Raw genomic sequence first — 22728 nt, forward strand, 5'->3', positions numbered from 1 at the left:
TTTAAGAAGCATCCATGTCCCAGGAGCAGGGGCAGATCCACAGCCTGATATCAGGAGGGCACTTAAAGATCATTTAAAGAAATAATCCAAGCACAATAACCACTACAGCTCTGTGTAGTGGTTATGGTGCCAGGAGTGCCGGGACTCCTCTCAGAGTAAGTTGTCAAACCGTTTAAGAACAGTTTGGCAACTTACCTGTGGTCTGCTTGGATATGGGGCATATAAGCAGTGGCATGTGTGTGTGAGTGGTGCAGTGTGTGTAAAGAGTGCAGTGTGTGTATGTGCGAGGCAGTGTGTGTGTGGGGAGTAGTGTGTGTGCGTGCAGTGTGTGAAGATTGCAGTGTGTGTGTGAGGGGGCAGTCTATGTGGGGGGCAGTATGTGTGTGATGGGTGCAGTTTGTGTGTATGAGAGCAGTGTTTGTGTGAGGGGTGCAGTGTGTATGGGGGAGCAGTGTGTGTGTGAGGGGGCAGTGTATGTCAGGAGTGTAGTGTGTGAGGAGGCAGTGTATGTGTGATGGGTGTAGTTTGTGTGTATAGGGGGCAGAGTGTGTGCAGCAGTTTGTGTGTATGAGGGGCAGTGTGTATGTAGGGCAGTTTGTGTGTATGAGTGGTGCAGTGTATGTGTATTGAGGGGCAGTTTGTGTGAAGGGGAATTTATGTGTATGAGGGCAGTGTTTGTGTATGGGGCAGTGTATGTGTGTGGGGGTAATGTGTGTATGGGAGGCAGTGTTTGTGTGAGGGGTGCAGTTTGTGTGTTTGAGGGGCAGTGTGTGAATATGTAGGGTGTTATTCTGTGTGTGGTGGGGAGGGAAGCAGATCAAAGCAAATATTTTTTATAATAATTAAAATAAATGTATTATATATCCCCCTCCCTTCTTACCTGTGGCCTGGGAGGGGAATTTGGCTGAGCCCAGAGATTGTCACGCTGAGCCATAGACCAAACACCCTAATAGTAAAAATAAATATGTTTATTGTTAATACTGGAGTGCTCCTTTAAAATGATCCATTGATGCTTTGCAGGCCTGTATATTTTAGTTATACAAAAGATGGAGGGCTTTGTACTGAACAAATGACCCAAACAGAAATGTGGTTGTGCTAAACTGTGCCTGTGGCTGCTTTCATATTGTTCTTCTAGGTCAGGGGTGGGGAACCTTCAGCCCTCAAGATATTGTGGACTACATCTGCCTTGATGCTTTGCCAGCATTAGGGCTGTAAGAGCATTATTGGAGAAGTAGTCCAAAACATCTGGAGGGCCAAAGGTTCCCCACCCCTGTTCTAGGTGAACTGTTAGCCAGTTTTTTTTTCCTCTCAGTAATCTATTGTATGTGTTAGTTTAGTGTAGTTGGGTAATAATCTAAAGTTTACAAAGAGTTTAGAACATATATAATAATTTTGGAGAAACTTTTCAAATTATTTAAGATTTTTGGATCAACATTTACAATGATTTACTATTTTGAAATATTTTAGCAATGTAATATTTAGATTTTTTTTATACTAATATATTTTATTTATATATATATATATATATACTTTTTGATCAATAAAATTAATTGAAAAAATGTACTCAAAAATATGAAATCATTTGAAAAGTGTATCCAAAATTTTTACATTGTGACCTTTATTTTATGAAAGTGATCAGACTGACATAAAATGGTATTTTGAAGAAAAAAATATAAAATAAAAAAAAATTCTCCAAAACCTGTAATATAAGTTACTAATGCATTGTTCATAAAACAGAGATGTTTTGCGGTTTGCCATATTATTAAGAGCTTTATTTTTGTAGAAACAAGAATATGGAAAAAGCAAATATATAACTGCTGTGTTACATACAAAATGATTTTGATTTCAGAATTTGGTGTTTAATAGAGTAATACACCAGGACTGCCTATTTAAAAATTCTTGAGCTTTCAATCCAGTGAAAACCCAGCACTTCTTGAATCACTAATCGCTCATAAATCTTCACATTCAGTTGTCAGGCTTGTTGGTCAGAAGTTATGCATTTCTTTTTGGAAATATTAAAGGTTGTTTTATCTTCTTCCCTTTTTTAAAGTGTTTGGAGTCCAAAAAGGTTTCTAATGTATTTTTCATAGGAACAGTAAGTCATTCTTTTTTGTTCCTTTGTGTGGTGTTCTTTTTTGGAAATCGCCCACATAATAACTTTGCCATTCATGAGAAAATATTCAATACGTATGTAAATGCCAAAAGCAGATGATTTTATGGCATGCACAATGAATAATGGGTAACAAGTAGCATCAACCATACAGATTTACTGTGTAAAAGGTCTACATAGTTCTATCAAGATCAGAACAATCAATGCTCAGAGTAAGAACGTGTCCAGAAGAAGACAAATTTTTAACTTCTCTTGTCCTTCAAGAAAAGGATACCTGACTCTCGAATTATTTTAAGTGTAATCATGTAAGTTTATAAAGCTTGAGATAATGAATCTAGAGAAAGATACGGGTACTCAGTATTCATCCACAAAGCACTCGTTACTCAGGTGTTCTGTAGATTCTAGCTCTACACTGGACAGAAACCGTCTCATACACTTCTTGCAGTTGTAATCCAGAGTGGTGGTATACACAGTTTTTGTGTGTTTTGGATAAACAATGGTGGTGCTCATGAATCTTTTGGGCTTGTTTCTGGGTTCAAAACGTATTTCTGCTCGGTAGTTGCGCCATGTGCAATTAGGGACACAGATAACTGTTTGGCTGCAGGAAGAAAGACTCAATCCAACAGGCATGTAGATATTGTCAATAAAATGCTTCTCAGAGTCATATTTCACAGACGATGTGTATCTGAAATATAGGGAAAAAAAAGGTATACATACATTAGACAATAATGGTCCCTTATAATAATAGATAAGGCAGTGTATTAATCTGCAATTAAAATCCTTCAACATGTGTGTGTTTTTGCAAGGCATTTTCTCTTACGCATGCACATTACACATATAAATAGGAACTTTGATAATATTCCTCTGTTCAACATTTTGATGGAGGAATATTTTGATCCAGAACTACAATTTTAAATGTGAGCAAATAAGAGAAGAAAAATTATAAACCTAATGGGTTACTATAGCGGCACAAATACATATCCATATTTATGTATTACCGTATAGTGTTCCATCTATGGTTTGGACTACTGGGCCCCTCTAAAAACTCAAGTAACATAGTTTAAATCATTATTAAGCCAGGTTAAAATTGAGAGAGTGACATGAGATATCAAGTTGTTACCTCCAGATTTGACTATTCTGTTACAATTTGTGTCTGCTGATTGAGTAAGGACCATCAACAGAACATTCTATACACAATGCATTATTGTGTATAAAGAGGGCATGTTATCACTGTTTGCTACAGAGAGGAAGTTGAACGATAAAGCAAAGGAGAAAGAAGAAATCTGAAATTGACTGGGAAGGGGAAGAATCGAGCATGTATTAGAAAAATAAAAGTAAATTGTGCAGCTAATGTGTGAAAATTGTGCATTCAATAAATCATCCTGGTCTTTGAAAGCAGTTAGGAGGTTATCTCAAGAGAGGACAAGGAAGTGAATGAAAGTTCAAGGTTGAAGAAAGTTGGGACATTACCAGAAGACAGATATTGAATCTAGTATCTAAAGATGGGACAAGACAAACTGCAATCTTAAGATCTACTATCAGACATACCAGAACAAAAGACCAGAATGCATTCCCTTAAACTGATTTTGATTGTGAATTTGTTGATAGCTTATTTTCTGTTACATTTTCATTCCCTGGGAATAATGACATTTCTAGATCTATGTCACACTATGTGGCGGATAAGATAAAGTTATTTCAAGTTTAAATGTGAGAATAAGAATGAAAAATAGCTTTTGTTAACTGCATATATAACTGTATTTAGGATATGATCTATTTTTCTAATGGATTTATCAAGATGTCCACATCTTGACCATTTCTGTACACCATATCTATTCTCACCCAAAAACTTTGTTAACATGCAAAAAACGTGGTGAAAGACTGTCATTAAACAGCAACACATAAAGTGGAAATGGATAAGATTGTGTGAACAGATGAAGGGGGGCATGCGTAGAATAAGTTCAGAAACCACCTCTTCAACATTCGAAAAGTACATACTCATGGCAGAGAAAGAGACACAAAATGTGTTGAGGTAATCAAGAAGTCAGTGAAGAGATTTCCCTTTTAATTTTTTTCATATTTCCATTAAAGCAGCTTGGTGAATTGTCAGTAGTGATGTTTATGAGGTTGTGGCAGTGCAAAAGCTAGAGCATTGACAATATTAAGGTGTTTGGGGTTGTGAGAGAGCGTGATAATGAGTTAAAGAAATAAATTTAATGTAGAATTTGATACCTCTGTGTACCCCATCTTTGCTGGCTGTTAATCAGTATTATAAACGTTGTCCTTAGTACCTGGTATTCAGACTAAAGCAAACAGAGAAGAGGAAACATGAAACAATGGTTCTATTTTTCCTTGTTGTTTGCAATAGTTTGCCTGACTTTGAATGGCCTATGGACTGGATTATGATGTAATTTGCAAAATTACACTATAGGGTCAGGAACACAAACATGTTTTCCTGACCCTATAGTATTAAAACCACCAACTAGCCCCGCTGGCCCCCATTTGCCTCCCTAAATATAGTACAATTTTACTTGTATTCAAATCTGCAGCTGCTGCCCCTGACCCTAATCTGCCTGCTTGGCTGACATCATCAGATGTGTTTCTCTGAGCCAATCACAATGCTTTTACATAGAATTGACTGATACTGTCAAGGAGGCAGATTAGGGGCAGATCCAGCACAAGTCAAACACAACCCTGGCCAATCAACATCTCCTTATAGATATGCATTGAATCAATGCATCTCTATGGGGAAAGTTCAGTGTCTCAAAGCAGAGGGTGGAGACACTGAATGGCCATTCTGCACACTGTGCGACACTGCCACATGAAGCACCTCTAGTAGCCATCTGAGGAGTGGCCAGTGGAGTTATCAATAGGCTGTAATGTAAACACTGCATTTTCTCTGAAAAGACAGTTTTTACAGCAAAAAGCCTGAAGGTAATGATTCTACTCACCAGAACAAATTCAATAAGTTGTAGTTGTTCTGGTGACTATAGTGTCACTTTAACATAAATTTAAAAGAAAGTGGAGAACCTCATGGGGAAAAAAGTTAACACAGGTTATAGGTGATTTTAAATGTTCTATTCTATGGTATAAATTTCAGAGAGTTGACAGTTCCTCTTACGTACAGTTTCTTTTTGCAAAGGAGTAGTGAACGTGGTGACTTTATTGTGTACTGTGAGACATCCTCTAGTAGTTACACTCAAATGTTCAGATCCAATTTTGGATGTACTGAGTTTTGTGTGCTCAGACCAGAGTTGCAGCCTCTATTAAGAGTGACTTGTGCATTGTGACTACTTTTTTCAAGAGAGATAAGAAGGTGATGTAGTACATTTAGCTTTCTAGATTAAGAAGAACTGGCAGGGATGTTATATAGGTAATAGGTGTGCCTAAGTGGCCGAGAACATCAGAAGAGTATTTAAGGACTAACTGGAAGACATAAAATAATGTTGCATAGTTGCATTGAGCATACTTCTGACACTAAAAGGATTAAAAAATATCACACATTTTACGAACCATACTTCAACAACAACTAAAATTTCTCTCACACACATGGAATTAACCAAGCACAATACATCAGCCACTCATAAGAACATGCAGAATTAGCCAATTAGCCACTTTCTACTAACAAACCCCTAATGAATCAAACTCTCTCAACCATACATGCACATAACTACGTAAACATACAAATAATCAGTCACACACATACACACATAATTAATCAATCCCTCGAATGCACATATACAAACACACAATTAGCCATTCGCACCAACAGACATCCACACCCACAGTTTATTTAAATCTCCCTTTCCTCCCCTGGATGAAAAGTAATTTCTCGTATAGCAAGGACAGGAACATATGCTTCATTTGTGTAGCTGAATCAGCTATTGCAGCAGACAATTCCCTTTAGGGACTTTGCAAAGGCAATCTTTTGATTGATCCAAATATCAGGGAGTCATATTTTCTGTCCCATGCTCCATTTTTTTGTTGCCATGTGACCTGATGCTGTGTATTTTCTAACCCCCGTGATACGTATTTAAATTACCATGTATTCTTTTATAATAACAGGATTTTGCATTTAAAATATGTCAATGTAAAGTGATATTGTGATGAAGGAATCAGATAGTGAACACAGGCATAAACCTGCCACATGATCACATAGTACATTCTTGTAGAGATTCTATCTTTATATTGTTTTCCTTTCCATTTCATATACACATACTGTTCATAAAGATTTATTTCTTCAAGGAAAAACCTATTCCAACTAAATAGTTCTTGCATGTCAGTTAGAAATGTGTTATTGGTATTTTGATTTATTTATTCATGTTTCTTGCATTGAAAATCCCACAAACAAAACTCACAAATTGTATCAATGTACATATTTTCTAGAGCAGGGATAGGCAACCTTCGGCACTCCAGGTGTTATGGACTACATCTCCAATAATGCTCTTACACCTATAATGCTGCAAAGCATCATGGGAAGTGTAGTCCAAAACATCGGGAGTGCCGAAGGTTGTCTATGCCTGTTCTAGAGTGTTGGTATATCTTTCAAAAAAAGCTAAAAGGACATGGGTTATTTTATTCTGAAAATGTTTTAGTATCTTCAGAGTTATACCCAGTGCAGTTGGTAAGTAGCAGTTACACACGATCTCAAGTTTACCCTGATAAAAAAGTGACAGAAAACATCTTGGTATCCGCTATCCTATTTTTAAATCGCTAAAAACAAAATGTTGTGCTCTGAAGAGATGTAATGTTCCATAAACAGCACTCTGTTGCTTAGTGTAGTGGCATTTTTATTGCTTGTGAGTACTGAAAGAAATGAAATTGCATTACCTTATCTCCTTGGGTGGCAACGGATCAAACTCTACACCTTCTCCAAAGGACAAAGGACATAGTCTTGGGGTGTTTAATGACTGAGAGAAGTTCTAAAAAAAAAAAGCACAACAAAATTCTATTAATCCAAAGATCACAGAATAGCAAGCAGTCGTAATGCTTTAATCATAATAAAAACAAGCCCTGTGTTAATTTGAAAAACTTAATTCAGGCATACATGGAGAATATTCATTGGTATGTGATTTAAAGGACTGCTTTCTTTTAAACACTCCACTCAATATATGCATTTAGTAAACCTCAGGTGCAAGTGACTGTAAAAACATGCATATTATGTTTCATCCACATCTTTTCTTTCTCTGTTATTGGACATTAGTTAAAGGGACACTATAGTCACAAGAACGACTACAGGTTAGTGTAGTTGTTCTGGTGTCTATATCCTGTCCCTGCATGCCTTTTAATGTAAACATTGCCATTTCAGAGACAAGGCAGTGTTCACATTGCTGCATAGGGATACCTCCAGTGGCAGTCACTCCGACAGCCACTCGAGGTGCTTCCTGGGTCAGTGCTGCACAACATGCTGCAGTGATGTTCAGCGAGACCCTGAACTTTCCTTGTAGATTACATTGATTCAATACATCGCTATGAGGAGATCCTGGTTGGCCAGTGCAGCGTTTGGCTCTGCCCTCTTTGGCTGAGATAATCTGAATTGACGATCTTAGCCAATCCAATGCTTTCCCATTGGAAAACATTGTTTATAAACATTTTCCAACTGCTTATTAAAGATTTGAGACAATATAAGTGCTGATTAGCAGATAAGTGTTAATTAAAAGAACAGACTTAAGAAATCAAAACATAAGTCATTTTTATAAAATCTGTGCAGCAACACTCTTAAATACACCTATATGATCATGTCCCCAGTTTAATAAAGCTTTGCAGTGCTAAGCCCACAAACACATAGTTTTTGTGCAAGTTGTCAGTTAAAACGACAGAGCCGGCACGTTAAAGGTGAATTATTAAGTGTAGGCTTGGAAATCAGTCTTTTGACTTGTAATAAAAGACTTACAAAATGTTCAAGCGTTCGCTGTTATAAGGTGCAAGACTTAGCATATATTGTGTCCATACTCGCATACAAATGTGCACACTTATTTTTATACAGAACCAATATTGTAAATATTCTCTAAATTGAGGTGACCAAATTTCTACTTTAACCAGAAACGTTGACATAATGCCCAGCAATTACATTCTGTAAACGTGTTGAAAGAAACATCTGGTCACTTTAGCATATGTTTAGCTTTTGCTGACTGTACTCATAATAAGCATATTAAACTTGTGGTTTGAGTTTATAACAGGTGTGCTCTTCTTTACGTTTTTGATGTTAGAGAATTAAATCATTGGGAAACCCTTACTCTCGAAAGCAAACTAGTGTGTGTTTGTTATTAAATGAAAATCTCTTCATTTTCGGATTTCACTTTGAAAAAAACCCCACCAAAAAAAAATTGTCTTTTTTTATTTTTCTAATTTGGACAGGATTTGATGGCCTTAACCCCTTAAGGATGGAGGCAACTCTAAAAATCAAAACCAAACCTGGCATTTGACTATGTGTCTTTTCAACCATAATTAACTTTTTCATATTAAGTGCAGTTACACATATTATATACCATTTTGTTTAGGAGAAACAGGTCTTTGATTTTACATCAACATAATTTCATATAAATAAAATCTAAAAATTTTGAAATGTTGTTACTAAGTTCTGCATTAAATTTTTAACTGTGAATATCATAATACTGTTAGCTTTTACTGCAAACAAATAGCGATGTCTCAAGAGTACAATAGTACCACCCATGTACAGGGATAATGGGGTTTTGGAAAGTGTAGGACCTGCCTAGAGGGGTCTGGCTTGACGTTGGCAGGTGGGCATTCCTTCCAATGGCCATTGGAGTAACTAAATAACCTCCATTTGTTTGAATATGCATAGGGATTTAGGAGAGAGCGCAGGTAACTTTTTCTTTGGTTTTTACTGTATGTATTGGGGCTGATGTGTACTATAGTCATTGCTGCCACCCAGGAGTGATGGGAGTGAGCGCAGGACTTTTCTTTTTGTATTTGTATTCACTTTTTCTATCACACAGCTATGTTACAGTGCAGACGCCCATCCCATTAAGGGTTAATAAGTATATAGGGGTGTATTTAAAAATGCCTGGCATTAGTAGTTTTTTTTTTTTTTTGTCTTCAGGAATGTTATATATACATTTATTTCATATCATCATGTATAGATTAAATAGCACCTCTGTGTTTTGACTCAAATTATAATGATGCATATTTACAATATCTTTTCAAGTACTTGAAGAGTTGAAGCATACTTGAAGAGCTGCCTGGCCAGCAAAACACCCTCTGTTCCAAATCCTGACTTGCTTGTCAATGATATTATTATTTGCACTATATTGCTGTTGAATTTCGGATCCTGAGGTGGCAATGTTAGGATTTGCGTGTTATTGAGACAGTTTCACAATTTAAATTGATAGTTTTGGAATTACTTGCTTGTCAGCTTAGGTACCCTTGAAGGCACAGTCAGGGTTTGTGTTGGTTATTTATTTTTGTAGGTGAAGCTATTTAGATGCCCTTGTAGGCATAGCACTTTAATTGTTCACATTAATGTTCTATCGGACTATTTATCCCTGTGACGTGTATTATTCTTGATATTATCACTCTTTTGTGGAAGGGAACCTAACCCGGGCTGTTTTAGCAAATTTTCTTTCAGCTACAAGAAGGCATTTTTTTTTTTTTTTATACATTTGAGTACTTTATGTTTATAGTAGCTTATTTGACTATTTCTCTCTGTCCTTTCATATATTTTCATTCTTATCATGGTTTTAATATCTTTTTGGTGGTTTCTTAAAATGAGTAATATAAGCTATGTTTTAGCTATTGGCTACCACTATCAGTTCTGGAAAAAAAAAATCTGTATCCTAACCATATTTGAAAGACACTTTTACCCAGTTTTCAGTGTGTATACTGTCTGACATTTAAGTCAGTATATATGTTTGATATATAGATGTTTATATTTCTTTGTATATATACAGCTATATTCAGTGATTAATTGATGGAACATGGTAAAAGGAGGAGAAGAAACAGAAACAATTGTTGTTAAATCTTTAATATACACTTAAAAGTAAATGGAGCATAACCTGAATAAAATGCCAACAGAAGTCACAGGTGAATTAATATTTTATTTAATGCTGCTTTAGCAGGAACAAAGGGTGACTGGTCCACAGCTTATGATCCATATTTGTACTTTTTCCTGTTGCACCAATTACCACCCCAACCCTCAAATCCACCTTTCTATTAATATGTTTGGCTTAAAGGACCACTATAGGCACCCAGACCACTTCAGCTTAATGAAGTGGTCTGGGTGCCAGGTCCATCTAGGGTTAACCCTGCCTGCTGTAAACATAGCAGTTTCAGCGAAACTGCTATGTTTACTTTAGGGTTAATCCAGCCTCTAGTGGCTGTCTCATTGACAGCCGCTAGAGGCACTTCCGTGCTTCTCACTGTGATTTTCACAGTGAGAAGACGCCAGCATCCAGAGGAAAGCATTGAGAAATGCTTTCCTATGGACTGGCTGAATGCACGTGCGGCTCTTGCCGCGCATGCGCCTTCAGCCGAAGAGGGAGGAGAGTCTCCAGCGCTGAGGGAGATAGGTAAGTGTTGTCAGGATATTTATATCGGCAGACATTTTGTGCTATGATAGAAATTAAAAGTGTATATTGCCTGAGTCACTCAGAACAGAGCAGACACCATTTTGGATTTCATGCTAACAAAGAGACACATAATTGCCTTTTTGTAACTAAACATAGCCTGAGCTAAGGAATGCTTTGTATAAACAAACCAAGTGATACAATGAGACAGGGGGATGGAATGCTATGTCTAAGTGTTAATGGAATAGAAATAATTCTAAACCCAGACATTAGTGACAGAGAAGATTAGTAACTAATTTTACTTTCTAAATTTTAGATCCCATTGTAAAGTGAGACTGAGTTTACAACTGTCATTTTAGAAATTACAACAGGAATGGCCGACACACTGTCTGAAGAAAACCCAAAGAAACGCTTTGAACTGACAAGTAAACTTAAGTTATGGCAGCCATATAGATAAGCCAAATTACGTCAAAATCGTCAGCAGGAAAAGTTAACTGTTTCCTGGATAGGAAAGTTTAGTGAGGCGATACTACCCTCTATGGACCAAATGCCTAAATTGCAATCTGCAGGGTGAAACACACCTTCAATTTCCTATTGGCCTTATCACCTAATGACGTACAGAGAGTCTGGCCCTTTAAAAGTGAGGATCGCAGGCTAAGTGGGAAGCAAGTGAGTCAGAGAAGAGTCAGTCGGAGTTGAAAGAGAAAGTTGGTCTTACAGATTTGGACATGCAGAAAGGCCTATGACAGACATTCACTCTGAGGCTAACACTCAAACAACACTTGCATACTTCCATGCAATCAATCATACCTGCATACAACCAATCCTGGGACTACCTACTCATCTGATGAGAACATCTACTTAACTGGTAAATATGCTGGTTTTATTTAATTAATCTAAATGAATTACATTTTTTCTAATAGCATGATATATGACTGGATAAATCACGGTAAAATTTCGATATTTAGAAATCTTAGTTAACTAAAGAATATATAGTTATAAACATTCCATTCTGCAGGTGGAATTAAGGATAATTATATATTAATGTGATTTATCACATGTTAGCATACCGTTGTTTTTATCCAGGTGTATTTATTTGCTCTAAAATAAGATAAGATATCTTTTTAGGCAAATTAAAATTCGGCTTATAGAATCTAGTAGATACTCTTATTGGATGGTTCCAGGAAATTATTAATGAGCTGGTTTAAATGTTATTTTAATTAAAATTACATGAGAATAGGTATTATATGCCTAGGAGGATCTAACCAGCGTTGAAAGGGTTACTCAGTTGATCTAACTGTTAGCCAAAGTGTTATGGCCTTTCGATGCGCTGTGTGAAAGGAAACTTTCTTTGTCTCTGTGTGAAGTACCCTCATAAATCAATTGGTGCTGTAGATTTTTACTGTGTTAACCATTGGAATGTGTATTGCCATTGCCATTGTATTGCATACTATGTTATACTAAATATTCATTGATTATTATCACGCATGTTACATATTATTATTATTTAAATTGTCACAATAAATTATATCTATTTTTATAACATATTGTGATTTTATTTATATGGAATACATTTCACTTACATGATAACGATCTTTGAGATCTAGAGAGTTGAAATAGTGGGCAATTCTCAACTGTTTACTATTATCATCCCATAAATATCCCCACAGTGTTTAACCCCTTTCTCATGCTAGAGCACGGTGGGAGGGGGGCCATGAGGGCGGGGGGGACCTAAAAACCATATAGTGCCAGGAAAACAGGTTACATAAAATTTAAGAGAACTATGTAGGCAACAACAGAAAACCATCAATTATAACACTTTTGTAATAACGGGGGGAGGGGGTTTACCGAAACATTAACCATAATACCAGAGCATTCTGCTTGCTATGTCTGCAGTTAGAAAAAATATGTAAATATGTTTAGATTGAATAGATTGAATAGCAAAGCACTGCATGTAACTGCAACAAAGCAGACTTTAAGCAACAGATGGCGCTACACCAAATTAAGTCTAGCAGTAGCAATCATGTTACAGTGGTCAGGCTGCCCTGGTCTGTGCTGGTTGGTAGAGTCTCTCCGAGTCCATAAACAACCCATAGTCTCTGGGCAAAAGGATAGATCTCAAGCCTCTCCACAGGCATAATTTATGCTTAAACTCAGCACATTGATGAGGGACTAGGGCAAAGTTAGGCAATCTTCAAGAACTCCAGATGTTGTGGACTACATTTCCCATGATTCTCTAACAGCCATAATGTAGTCCACAAAATTAGGAATGCTGCAGGTTGCCTATACGTGGACCATGGTAATTGTCCCTGTTAGTATGCTAAAAGAGGCATCAAGAAGCCTCAGAAAAAAGGTTCCCTTTTAACGTCATCATGAAAAAAGTGAGGTTACTTGCCGTTACAGCAGCATAGTACGACGTAACGCTCTGCAGCCAACACCCCTAACCCCCCCCTAACACCCTCCACCCACCCCTCACCCGCAATGTTATTTGGCAAATTTTAATGTGTAAATACTAAAATCAGCAAGCCCTATATTTGACCCTATATCTTTCCAAAATCCCATAAAACCTGTTATATGAGTGTTTTAGAGCAGTAAAACATATAATTGTTTTGTTTTGGTTTTACTTTGGTCAGAACTTGTACAATTGCCTTCCCCCTAAAGGGATTAATTACTTCTTCATATGGAATATCCTATAATGGGTTTTGAGGAGCGATGCCAAATACTCAATAGAATCCATGTAGTATAAAGTATAAAATGACTAAATTCTAATGAAAGCATGGAATAAAATGGACCATAAGGAGCTAAAACCAACAGACAGATATTTGCAATATTACTAAATTATATACTACAAAAAAGTAAAAATACTTTCATGACGGTTTCTGAATAAATCTGACATGTTTTGCTAACAAGGTATAGACAGACGAAATCAAATGTAATAGGATGTGTCTCTGTTCAGTTGTGTTTATTTCGCCTACTTACAGTTCTATGTAAGACAAGTAAATTAACCCCTTCAGGGCCTAGAACATGCCAGGACTGTCAGCGTAAAATGTTTGCTTACTCCTACGTATTCAAGAGTTAATCATGTGGCATATGTGTAGGGAAGATGAAAGAAAACACATTTATACTTCCCTGTTGTGCCTTTCAAGGAAAAATAAAAACCATCTATTTGAAGTGAAGCAAATAAAACGTATCAGAGGACAGTTACAATATAATCGCTTGCATACTAAAGATAAAGGGGAGACCTTGTGGAATGCCCCAGGTAATGCAAACATATTATGTTAAGATATCTATACTGACATGAACAGCTGTGTGTGTTGTGGATACGCTTGTTTAAAGCTATTCATTTCTGCCATCTGAAACTGCCCGAACTAGCCAGATTCCAGAGCTTATAGTGTTCTTGTTGGGTCAAAGAGAAAAATGCTTAAAATTATAAAATAAAAAAAATGCTTAAAATTAGTAAATAAAATGATTTCCTATTGAATTTGCATTAAGGCAAGCTGCACCTATAAAATATTTAAAAAATGGCATTTCTGAAAGTTTGCTCGTCTTCTAATGCTTTAATTATTCCCCCAAGCCTTTTTCCTTCTACCTTCTCCTCCAATTTGTCTCCCCTGGTTTGTTCTGATATATGGCTTCATTTCAAGACATTCTTTTCATAAATTGACTTTTTATGGCATACAAGCGGTAATGTTTGCTTTGCCTTTTTTATTCTTTTGTAGCAAAAGAAAAGGAGTCGCAAAACTAATAATTTTGTCCAATATATGCATACCGCATGCACTACTTGGCTAGAGCACTTTTTTTTTTTTTTTGTAGTTATGGAGATCAATGGCATAGTATTGCATAGATGCAATTAATTTATACAGCATCCAATTAGTGCAACTGCTGTTGGTTGATATCCACTTATAGACTTATGGAATAGGATCAGACTTAATAGACCAGGATGAGAGGATCCTAATTGGCGAATCATCTTCCTAGTGAGGAGTCATGTTTCTTGAGTTGTGCAATTTAACGATCTTGGAAGTTACACATTTCTTATGATCTTATTTTATTTCTTTTGTATTACATATAAGGATTTAAAAAAAAAAAAGGGACATTTTTACCCCATTAATTCCATTTAGCACAGCGACTTCACTGCTCAGTGGAAATGAATATGACTGGACAGTTGAATATTTAGGAACACTTTTGCAAATGATACTGGAACATATGTAATTAGTATGTGTTCGGTCAGTCACGTTACACTCTTCTCCAAGCTTGGAACATTCATTGGACAGTTTTGCAGATGTCTTTATCAGATGCAGCCTTTATCTTTTCCAAACATTGTTGTTGTTGTAGTTTTTTTTAATTATTATCATTATTTTTATTTTATGATATCTGTAATGTATACTGTAGGTAATGGAAACATAGAACCATAGAAACATAGAATGTGACGGCAGATAAGAACCGTTTGGCCCATCTAGTCTGCCCAATTTTCTAAATACTTTCATTAGACCCTGGCCTTATCTTAAGTCTAGGATAGCCTTATGCCTATCCCACGCATGCTTAAACTCCCTCACTGTGTTAACCTCTACCACTTCAGCTGGAAGGCTATTCCATGTGTCCACTACCCTCTCCGTAAAGTAATACTTCCTGAAATTATTTTTCTAATGGTCTAATTTAAGACTATGTCCTGTTGTTGTGGTAGTTTTTCTTCTTTTAAATGTAGTCTCCCTCTTTACTGTGTTGATTCCCTTTATGTATTTAAATGTTTCTATCATATCTCCCCTGTCTCCTTTTTCCTCCAAACTATACATGTTTAACCTTTCCTTGTAAGTTTTATCCTGCAATCCATGAACCAGTTTAGTAGCCCTTCTCTGAACTCTCTTCAAAGTATCAATATCCTTCTGGAGATACGATCTCCAGTACTGCGTACAATACTCCAAGTGAGGTCTCACCAGTGTTCTGTACAATGGCATGAGCACTTCCATCTTTGATGAATGAATAACTGGACGCATGTTACTTTTTTGCACAAATATAACACTTTGTTCCAGATATCTTGTAAAACAACATGTTTATTCTTTTACTTCATCTGTATCTCTTAATATATTAATACCAGGATTTGAAATTAATTGCTGCAGGATATAAATAACATGGCTAAGTAAGCATGCACAGTCTATTGATGTGGGTAACTGCAGTGAGAAGGGAGTTACAGTAGTCCTGAAGGGAAATGAAGAGCACATGACAAGCATTTAAATAGTGTCTTTCACAACAAAAGAACACATTCAGGATAAATGTCTTAGGTTAAGGAAGCAAAGGGTTGACACATACGGCAGCGTTAAGGAACCTGGGGAATATATTAGTAGATTTAGGGAGTTTTCTGGTTGCTATAAAAATCAGGAGATGAGAATTTAAAACAGGATGTAGAAGAAAACCGAAAAGGAAAATGTACATATAATTGATTTTTCAATGCACGCCATCACGAACACAAAAAAAAGGTGCATGTGAATGCATTATGAAACCTAAAATAACAATTTATATATTTCAATATACAGATGCTGCTGTCCAATTTTAGTAAAGGTTATCTGTGGTAAAACCTGTTTTGAACTTGAGTAGCAGTAAAACATTAATTGCTACATGAGCTTCTCAAGTTTGTTTAGCAAATAATGTACAAAATTGCGGTGTGATTAAAACATTCCATTCTCCTCTCATACTGGCTCATATTTACGGTTTTATTGCTTAAAGGGAAACTCTAGTCACCAGAACAACTGCAGCTTAATGTAGTTGCTGTGGTGTGTATGGTATGTCCCTAAGACTTTTTAATGCAAACACTGCATGTCAGAGCATGCCACTCAGACAGCCACTAGAGGTGTTTCCTGGATCAGTGCTACACAATGTGCAGCACTGACGTTCAGCGTTTCCATGCTCAGCATGGAGGAGCTGTACATTCCTCATAGAGATACATTGATTCAGTGCATTTCTATGAGGAGATGCTAATTGGCGCAGTGTGGCATTTTGCTCCGCATGTGCAGTAGCATCACAATGCTTTCCTATGGAAAGAATTAGATTGACTGAGATCATCAAATTGGATAATCTCAGCCAAGGAGTCGGAGCCAGCAGTAAGGTTCACCCTTTTTAACATTGGGCAAGCAGGGCCAGACACATAATATGTGTTTTTTTACACTGTAGTATCAGGAATACAAGTTTGCATTCCTGACACTATAGTATTCCTTTAATGCAGGCACCCCCTTTTACTATATGAAAATTGTATGCTTATCTTTCCTCTGTAACACTTTCTATAAACATGACTGGTATTTCATTTTGATTATCTTAATATGCGTTAAATTAAAAAAAAAGTGTAGATGTGTACAAATATCCATTGATATTATACCTCAGGTTGTGTGCAGAATATCCTTTTGATAACTGAAATGCATAATACCTGGCAAACACTATTTATGGCATTTCTATAAATAAAAAAAAAAGTTTATTTTAGAAAGATACAGTTGGGTGATTCATGCATTTAAAGATACAAATGTCAGATACATGATTCATGGTACTAGGCTGTGTTACAATGGCGAGGCAGCTATTGTACAGTTTCAATGGAAGTAGCTAATTTTGGGTCCCACAATCAACCTTACTGATAAAAGTTTCACTGGAGCTATTCATATTATCTAGCTTAAGGGGACACTCCATATATCAATATGTTAGCTGCAGGTTAACAAACAGCTAGTAATCGTCTTTCCCTTTTATACAATAAATAATTTTGCTTCACAAGCGCTCCCTTTCTGTTCCTCTTTCTCAACATGTGTGTTTACCTCTTTGTTCCAATTAGACAGCTGTATGTGATGCATAAACGGCATAAAAAGCGTGATTCAACAATATCCTGCAGTGTTCCTTAAAAGCACGATGGCCACTATAGTCGTACAGTCAAAGGCGTCCCTGCCCGATGGCACTCCGTGCTTCCTGAATATGAAATTTCAAAAGTCAAAGCCGCCAAGGGGGGAACTTAGATCGGCACGCTGGAGGCAACTTTGGGATTAAACTGTTTGAAAACAGTTTAACCTTTGAAGGTAAAGATAAACCATAACAACTTAATTTAAATGAAGTTGTTATGATTCCTAAACTGTCCTTTTAAAGCAAATTTGTATTTCGTTGCCAATCAGATTTACCCACAATCAATTAGTACAATCAGTCCCAAAGAAGAGAAAGTACAGACATCATGGCCAGAGGAAAACAAAATGGCTCCACCCAGATATTGTGATCAAGTACAAGGAAGAAAAGATGATAAATATAAACAAACGCAAGTGAGTATAATCATTAAGATACAAGGGGCATAAGGAAAGCGAATTAAAAAAAAGACAGGTCCGCTTTTATGCTCAAGTTTAAATCCTCTATTAGTAATATTGCAAGCCAAGGGGATCAGTCTCTGTATGCCGAGGGAATGTCTAGTTTTAGTTAAACCACTTGAAAAACTAGAAGATGGCACCTAGAGCCACTTCCTGGATCCTAATGGAGTTTAACTCCCTGAAACAACGTCCAATGTCTTAAAAATCCACATAGGATAGCAGTGGCGTACATACCAGGGTCGCAGGGGTCGTGGCTGCGACCGGGCCCGACCCACCAGGGGGCCCAGCCGCCCTGCGACCCGGTATGTACCCACTGGGCCAGCCTCTTCTCCTGGGGGGCCCAGGAGTCGGCCACCTCAGGGCCACCCGAGGCTGGCCCTGGTATCACCGGGCGGGAGCGCGAGGGAGCACTCTCCCCTGTGTGCTCCCTCTTCAGCTCCCTCGCGCACCGCACTGATACCGGAGCCGGAAGATGATGTCATCTTCCGGCTCCGGTATCAGTACGCGGCACGCGAGGGAGCTGAAGAGGAAGCACTCAGGGGAGAGTGCTCCCTCGCACACCCGCCAGCCTGCCTGCCCGCCCAGTGACCGGCTGCCCAGGAGCCCAGCAGCACCACTGGACCCCAGGGAATCCCCTCAGCTCTCCAAAAGGTAAGGAGTCTGGGGGGATTAAATTTAGAAAAAAACAAACGTGTGTGAGTGTGTGTGTGTGTGTGTGTTAGTGTGTGTTAGTGTTAGAGGGTGTGTGTGTTAGTGTTAGAGGGTGTGTGTGTGTAAGTGTGTGTGTGTGTTAGAGTGTGTGTGTTAGTGTTAGAGTGTGTGTTAGTGTTAGAGTGTGTGTGTTAGTGTGTTTGTTAGTGTGTCAGTGAGTGTGTTACTGTGTGTGTCTGTTAGTGAGTGTGTGTCTGTCTGTCACTGAGTGTGTGTCTGTCAGTAAATGTGTGCGTCTGTTCATGAGAGTGTGTGTGTGTCTCTTAAGCACTTACCTTTCTCCAGCGCTGGACTACCTTGGCGCTGGGGATCTCTCCGCCCCGATCCGCCTCTCAGCTCCGAATACGCATGCCTAGCAAGAGCCACGCGCACATTCAAACCGCCCATAGGAAAGCATTACTCAATGCTTTCCTATGGACGTTCAGCGTCTTCTCACTGTGATTTTCACAGTGAGAATCGCAGAAGCTCCTCTAGCGGCTGTCAATGAGACAGCCACTAGAGGCTGGATTAACCATCAGTGAAACATAGCAGTTTCTCTGAAACTGCTATGTTTTCAGCTGCAGGGTTAAAATTAGAGAGACCTGGCACCCAGACCACTTCATTGAGCTGATGTGATCTGGGTGTCTGTAGTGGCCCTTTAAGTGTATGTGTTTATGCATGCACTGGCGTACATACCGCGGTCGCAGCCCTGCGACCAGGTGCCCGCTGCCATGTGTTGCGACCCCAGCCCGCACAGAGTAAACGCGCGCGCGCGGGGGGGCCCACGGATCAGTTTTCACACCGGGGCCCCATGGGTTGTGTGTATGCCACTGTAGGAAAGCATTGATTCAAAGCTCTAATGTGGGCGCAGCAGATTCCCCCATCGTCATGATGTCACTGGAGGAAGAGACCGATCCAGCACTAAGGGAAACAGGTAAGGGTGTAAAGGGTTTTTAACTTTTTAAAATTACTTGATGGTATTGGGGGGGACCTAAGGAAATAAGAGACAGACACTATAGCTTTAGGAAAACTGTTTTGTTATTTGCTATAGACTTCCTTTAAGGAAGGGCCCCTTACTGGTATCCTGCCTCGAACCCTGTGTGATCTTAATACGTCTTTGGTTGTAGTTTGTAGTGGTTATGGTGCTTAGACTTATGGATAGTTAATGATGTCTAGATTTAACAAAAACTAAAAACCTTGCAGACCAGCTCCAGTCCCTGGTTGTTTCCCGTGCAAAAGTAAGTGTGAGATCCAGTGTCAATTATATTTCCTATAATATCCTGCTCCAAATCATTCAGAATTACTGAAACAGCAAATGAGAACAATTTGTACAATTAGATGAAAGATACCAGAGACTTCCATTCACCTGCCCGAACTGTTTTTACAATCTTATGAGAAGTTATCCACGAGTTGCATTGCACATTACAGAAATAAAGTGTTGGCTATAGGAAATTAGTCCATCATACATGTCCAACAATCATACACATATGTACGCTAATCTTCCAATAGATAGCCTTGAGAGACCAGAACACATCACCTGCCTATTCCTATGAGGTCTCCATTCTCCTGAACTCCCATGAGACCTCCATGACTTGCCTCATCAACCTGCCCCCCATCACAGGTTATGCGCATTATATGATACCAGAGTGCACTGCATGGCTGTGATTAAAATTGCATTGCAATAACTTTTGTAAAATATATATATATATATATATTATTTTTCTAAGTCAATCATCAGAACCTGTGAGTACAAGAATAACAAAAATGTAAAAAGAAATAAAAAAAAATACTGCAATACAAATAAAGCAGGAAAAAGAAAGATTTTCTTTTTATATCCCAAATTAAAACGCACACCACAAAATAAAAGCATTCCTTTCAAAGTGTCTATTGAATCTGTGACTGTATAGTCCAACACTCTCAGTCAACTCAGAGCAGCAATTGTATGTAAAGTCTACCCTTACATGAGTTATATATGTGCAGTAATTACAGTAGCTGACTGTGCAAAATTTTTTAAACAGTGTGTGAGGGCTTTATAGTTAAAGGGCGCATGGGGTCTGCCTGAGAAACCCACTCACATTACAGTATTACATTGCAATAGACAAAAAACTATCGGTTTACAGCGGTTTACAAAGCACATCTCCCAAAACTCAGATAGCTCTCTATAGCTGTGTCCTACAACTCTCATCACATTCAGCCATCTGAAGTTGTTATTTAACAGCAGCAGGATTTTTTTTTAGAGATGCTCAAACTCCAGATATTCATCTCCTTAGATGTTTGTACAAATGATCTCTTTAGTTTATTCTTATTTTATTTTTATCAGTAATATGCTATGTTAGACCATATGTTTCATACATTATCACCTTTATTGTTTTTCTTTGTCAGTCACAGAGCTCTTAGCTGATATTTCAATGGCTGAGAGAAGTCTCACAACATTGTGACTGGTATCCACATCACTCCACACCTGATCCCACAGCCCCTGTATCACCTAGTTAAATAGATGTACTCACCCCCTGTACTGTCTGTGTAGAGATGATGATGTCCTGCTCTGAGGGTTTCTCAGATGCTGAAGAAGTTACCAGCCAATTACTGGGACATGGACTTGGGGGAAGCCCTGAGTCTGGGCTGTCCAGCACCCTCTCACCCTTCCTCTTCATGTCCAATAGGTCAGGGACATCCTGCAGGCTCAGCTTCCCAACCATTACTGCCAGGGGGCTCAACTGAGGATATAGAACAGACCTCCTTCCAGCTGGACTGGTGGCACACACAGCAGTGCTCAATCAGCCCCTGACTGCTGCAGTGAAATGTACGTCTTCCTCCTGTTTTACTTAAACAAACATTACTGATTGATAGGAAAGTGGGAAGAGATTGCCCTCCCCAGATTTGTGAGGTGAAAGCTGTAACTTCCAAGGGAGCAGTGAGGAGTGTCCAGCACAGCAGACACAGTCCCTGTAACAGTAGCAGGGAGCCTGAGCCTACAGTAGTATGAGTGAGCACAGGGGATAGACCCCTCCTTCCCCTGCCTTCCCTCCCAGCCTGGTATTACAGCTGCACTTCCAGGTTTTATTATTAAGCTTTAGTTAATTGTTAATATGCAGACAGGGGAGTTCTCACGCCTCAGGGCACTGACATTAAATTCACTTACTAATATGGAATTTTCTCTGTGTGAGAATGAACTTGTACACTGTATTTCAGCTACTAGGCTAGGAGAGACTATAGCTATCTGCCTGTCTGCATTATTCTTCAGCAAAAAAGTCCTGAAACTAGGGATTTTCATCCACCATGGCTCAAAATCATCAGACTCCCTCCTTAACACATACTGCAAATCCCACCTTACACATCAAAGATGGTTAAATGGACACTAGCAACCACAACTACTGCAGTACACTGTAATTTAGTTTAACCAGGAAAGGCACATTCAGATTATTCTGGTTTCCAAGTATGCCCTTCGGAAGTTACTTTTACCCAACATGCAGGGGATGTTACTGTTAGTTAATTTAAAGAGACACTATAGGTACCCAGAGCACTTTAGCTCATTGAAGTGGTCTGGGTGCATATTCCCAACCAGTTCCCTTAACACTGCAATGGTAATTATGTCAGTTTTTATAGGGAGGTGTAGCGCCAGGAAAACAAATTTATTTTCCTGGCACTATAGTTTCCCTTTAATGGTAATCTGTCAAACCTTTTACAAACATTTTGATCTTTACCTTGGTAGACATATAGTATCCATCAGCTGACACTTTCAACCAATGAATAATGATTAAACCTGGTCTGAGTTTGATATGATATTATACATATTGACTGACTTTTGGGACGCAGCAAGGTAAGTGTCAAACTATTCATAAACAACTTGACAGACAACTAAAGCACTTTGTGCTAATAGAGTAAACTGAAGTTAACAGAGTTTTCTTGAGATGAAGTTACTTTGTGGCAAACGGCTGCATCATGCCTGAAGTATCCATTAGGCTCTGGCCATAAAGGGATGGGACAATGCTAATGTATGGTATTGCTCAGCTAGTATCACCGGGCCAAATATTGCCACACTATTACACCAGCCTATCCACATGGCAGGAGGGAAATACTAGAACAG

The 22728-nt window shown here is 38.3% G+C and overlaps 1 protein-coding gene across 1 annotated transcript; it reads right to left on the reverse strand.

Moving 5' to 3' along the window:
- Window positions 1-1757: 1757 nt before the first annotated feature.
- On the reverse strand, window positions 1758-21660 carry RFLNB (refilin B). The gene is made up of 3 exons (XM_063444586.1): window positions 21149-21660; window positions 6938-7029; window positions 1758-2795 (listed from the first exon to the last, which is right to left on the reverse strand). The coding sequence occupies exons 1-3, from the start codon at window positions 21338-21340 to the stop codon at window positions 2465-2467; spliced, it is 615 nt and encodes a 204-aa protein (XP_063300656.1). The 5' UTR covers window positions 21341-21660; the 3' UTR covers window positions 1758-2464.
- Window positions 21661-22728: the final 1068 nt, after the last annotated feature.

This window comes from Pelobates fuscus, chromosome 1 (genome assembly GCF_036172605.1).
Source record: "Pelobates fuscus isolate aPelFus1 chromosome 1, aPelFus1.pri, whole genome shotgun sequence".
Taxonomy (NCBI): domain Eukaryota; kingdom Metazoa; phylum Chordata; class Amphibia; order Anura; family Pelobatidae; genus Pelobates; species Pelobates fuscus.

What these genes read in the sequence shown, in the direction of transcription:
- RFLNB (XM_063444586.1), bottom strand. Translation starts at nt 21,340, where the DNA reads ATGGTTGGGAAGCTGAGCCTGCAGGATGTCCCTGACCTATTGGACATG. An exon ending in CTACACAGACAGTACAGGGG is followed by an intron (nt 7,030 to 21,148) that starts GTGAGTACATCT and finishes TTTTTTTTTTAG; the next exon opens with AACTTCTCTCAGTCATTAAA. An exon ending in TTGCCACCCAAGGAGATAAG is followed by an intron (nt 2,796 to 6,937) that starts GTAATGCAATTT and finishes CCTATATTTCAG; the next exon opens with ATACACATCGTCTGTGAAAT.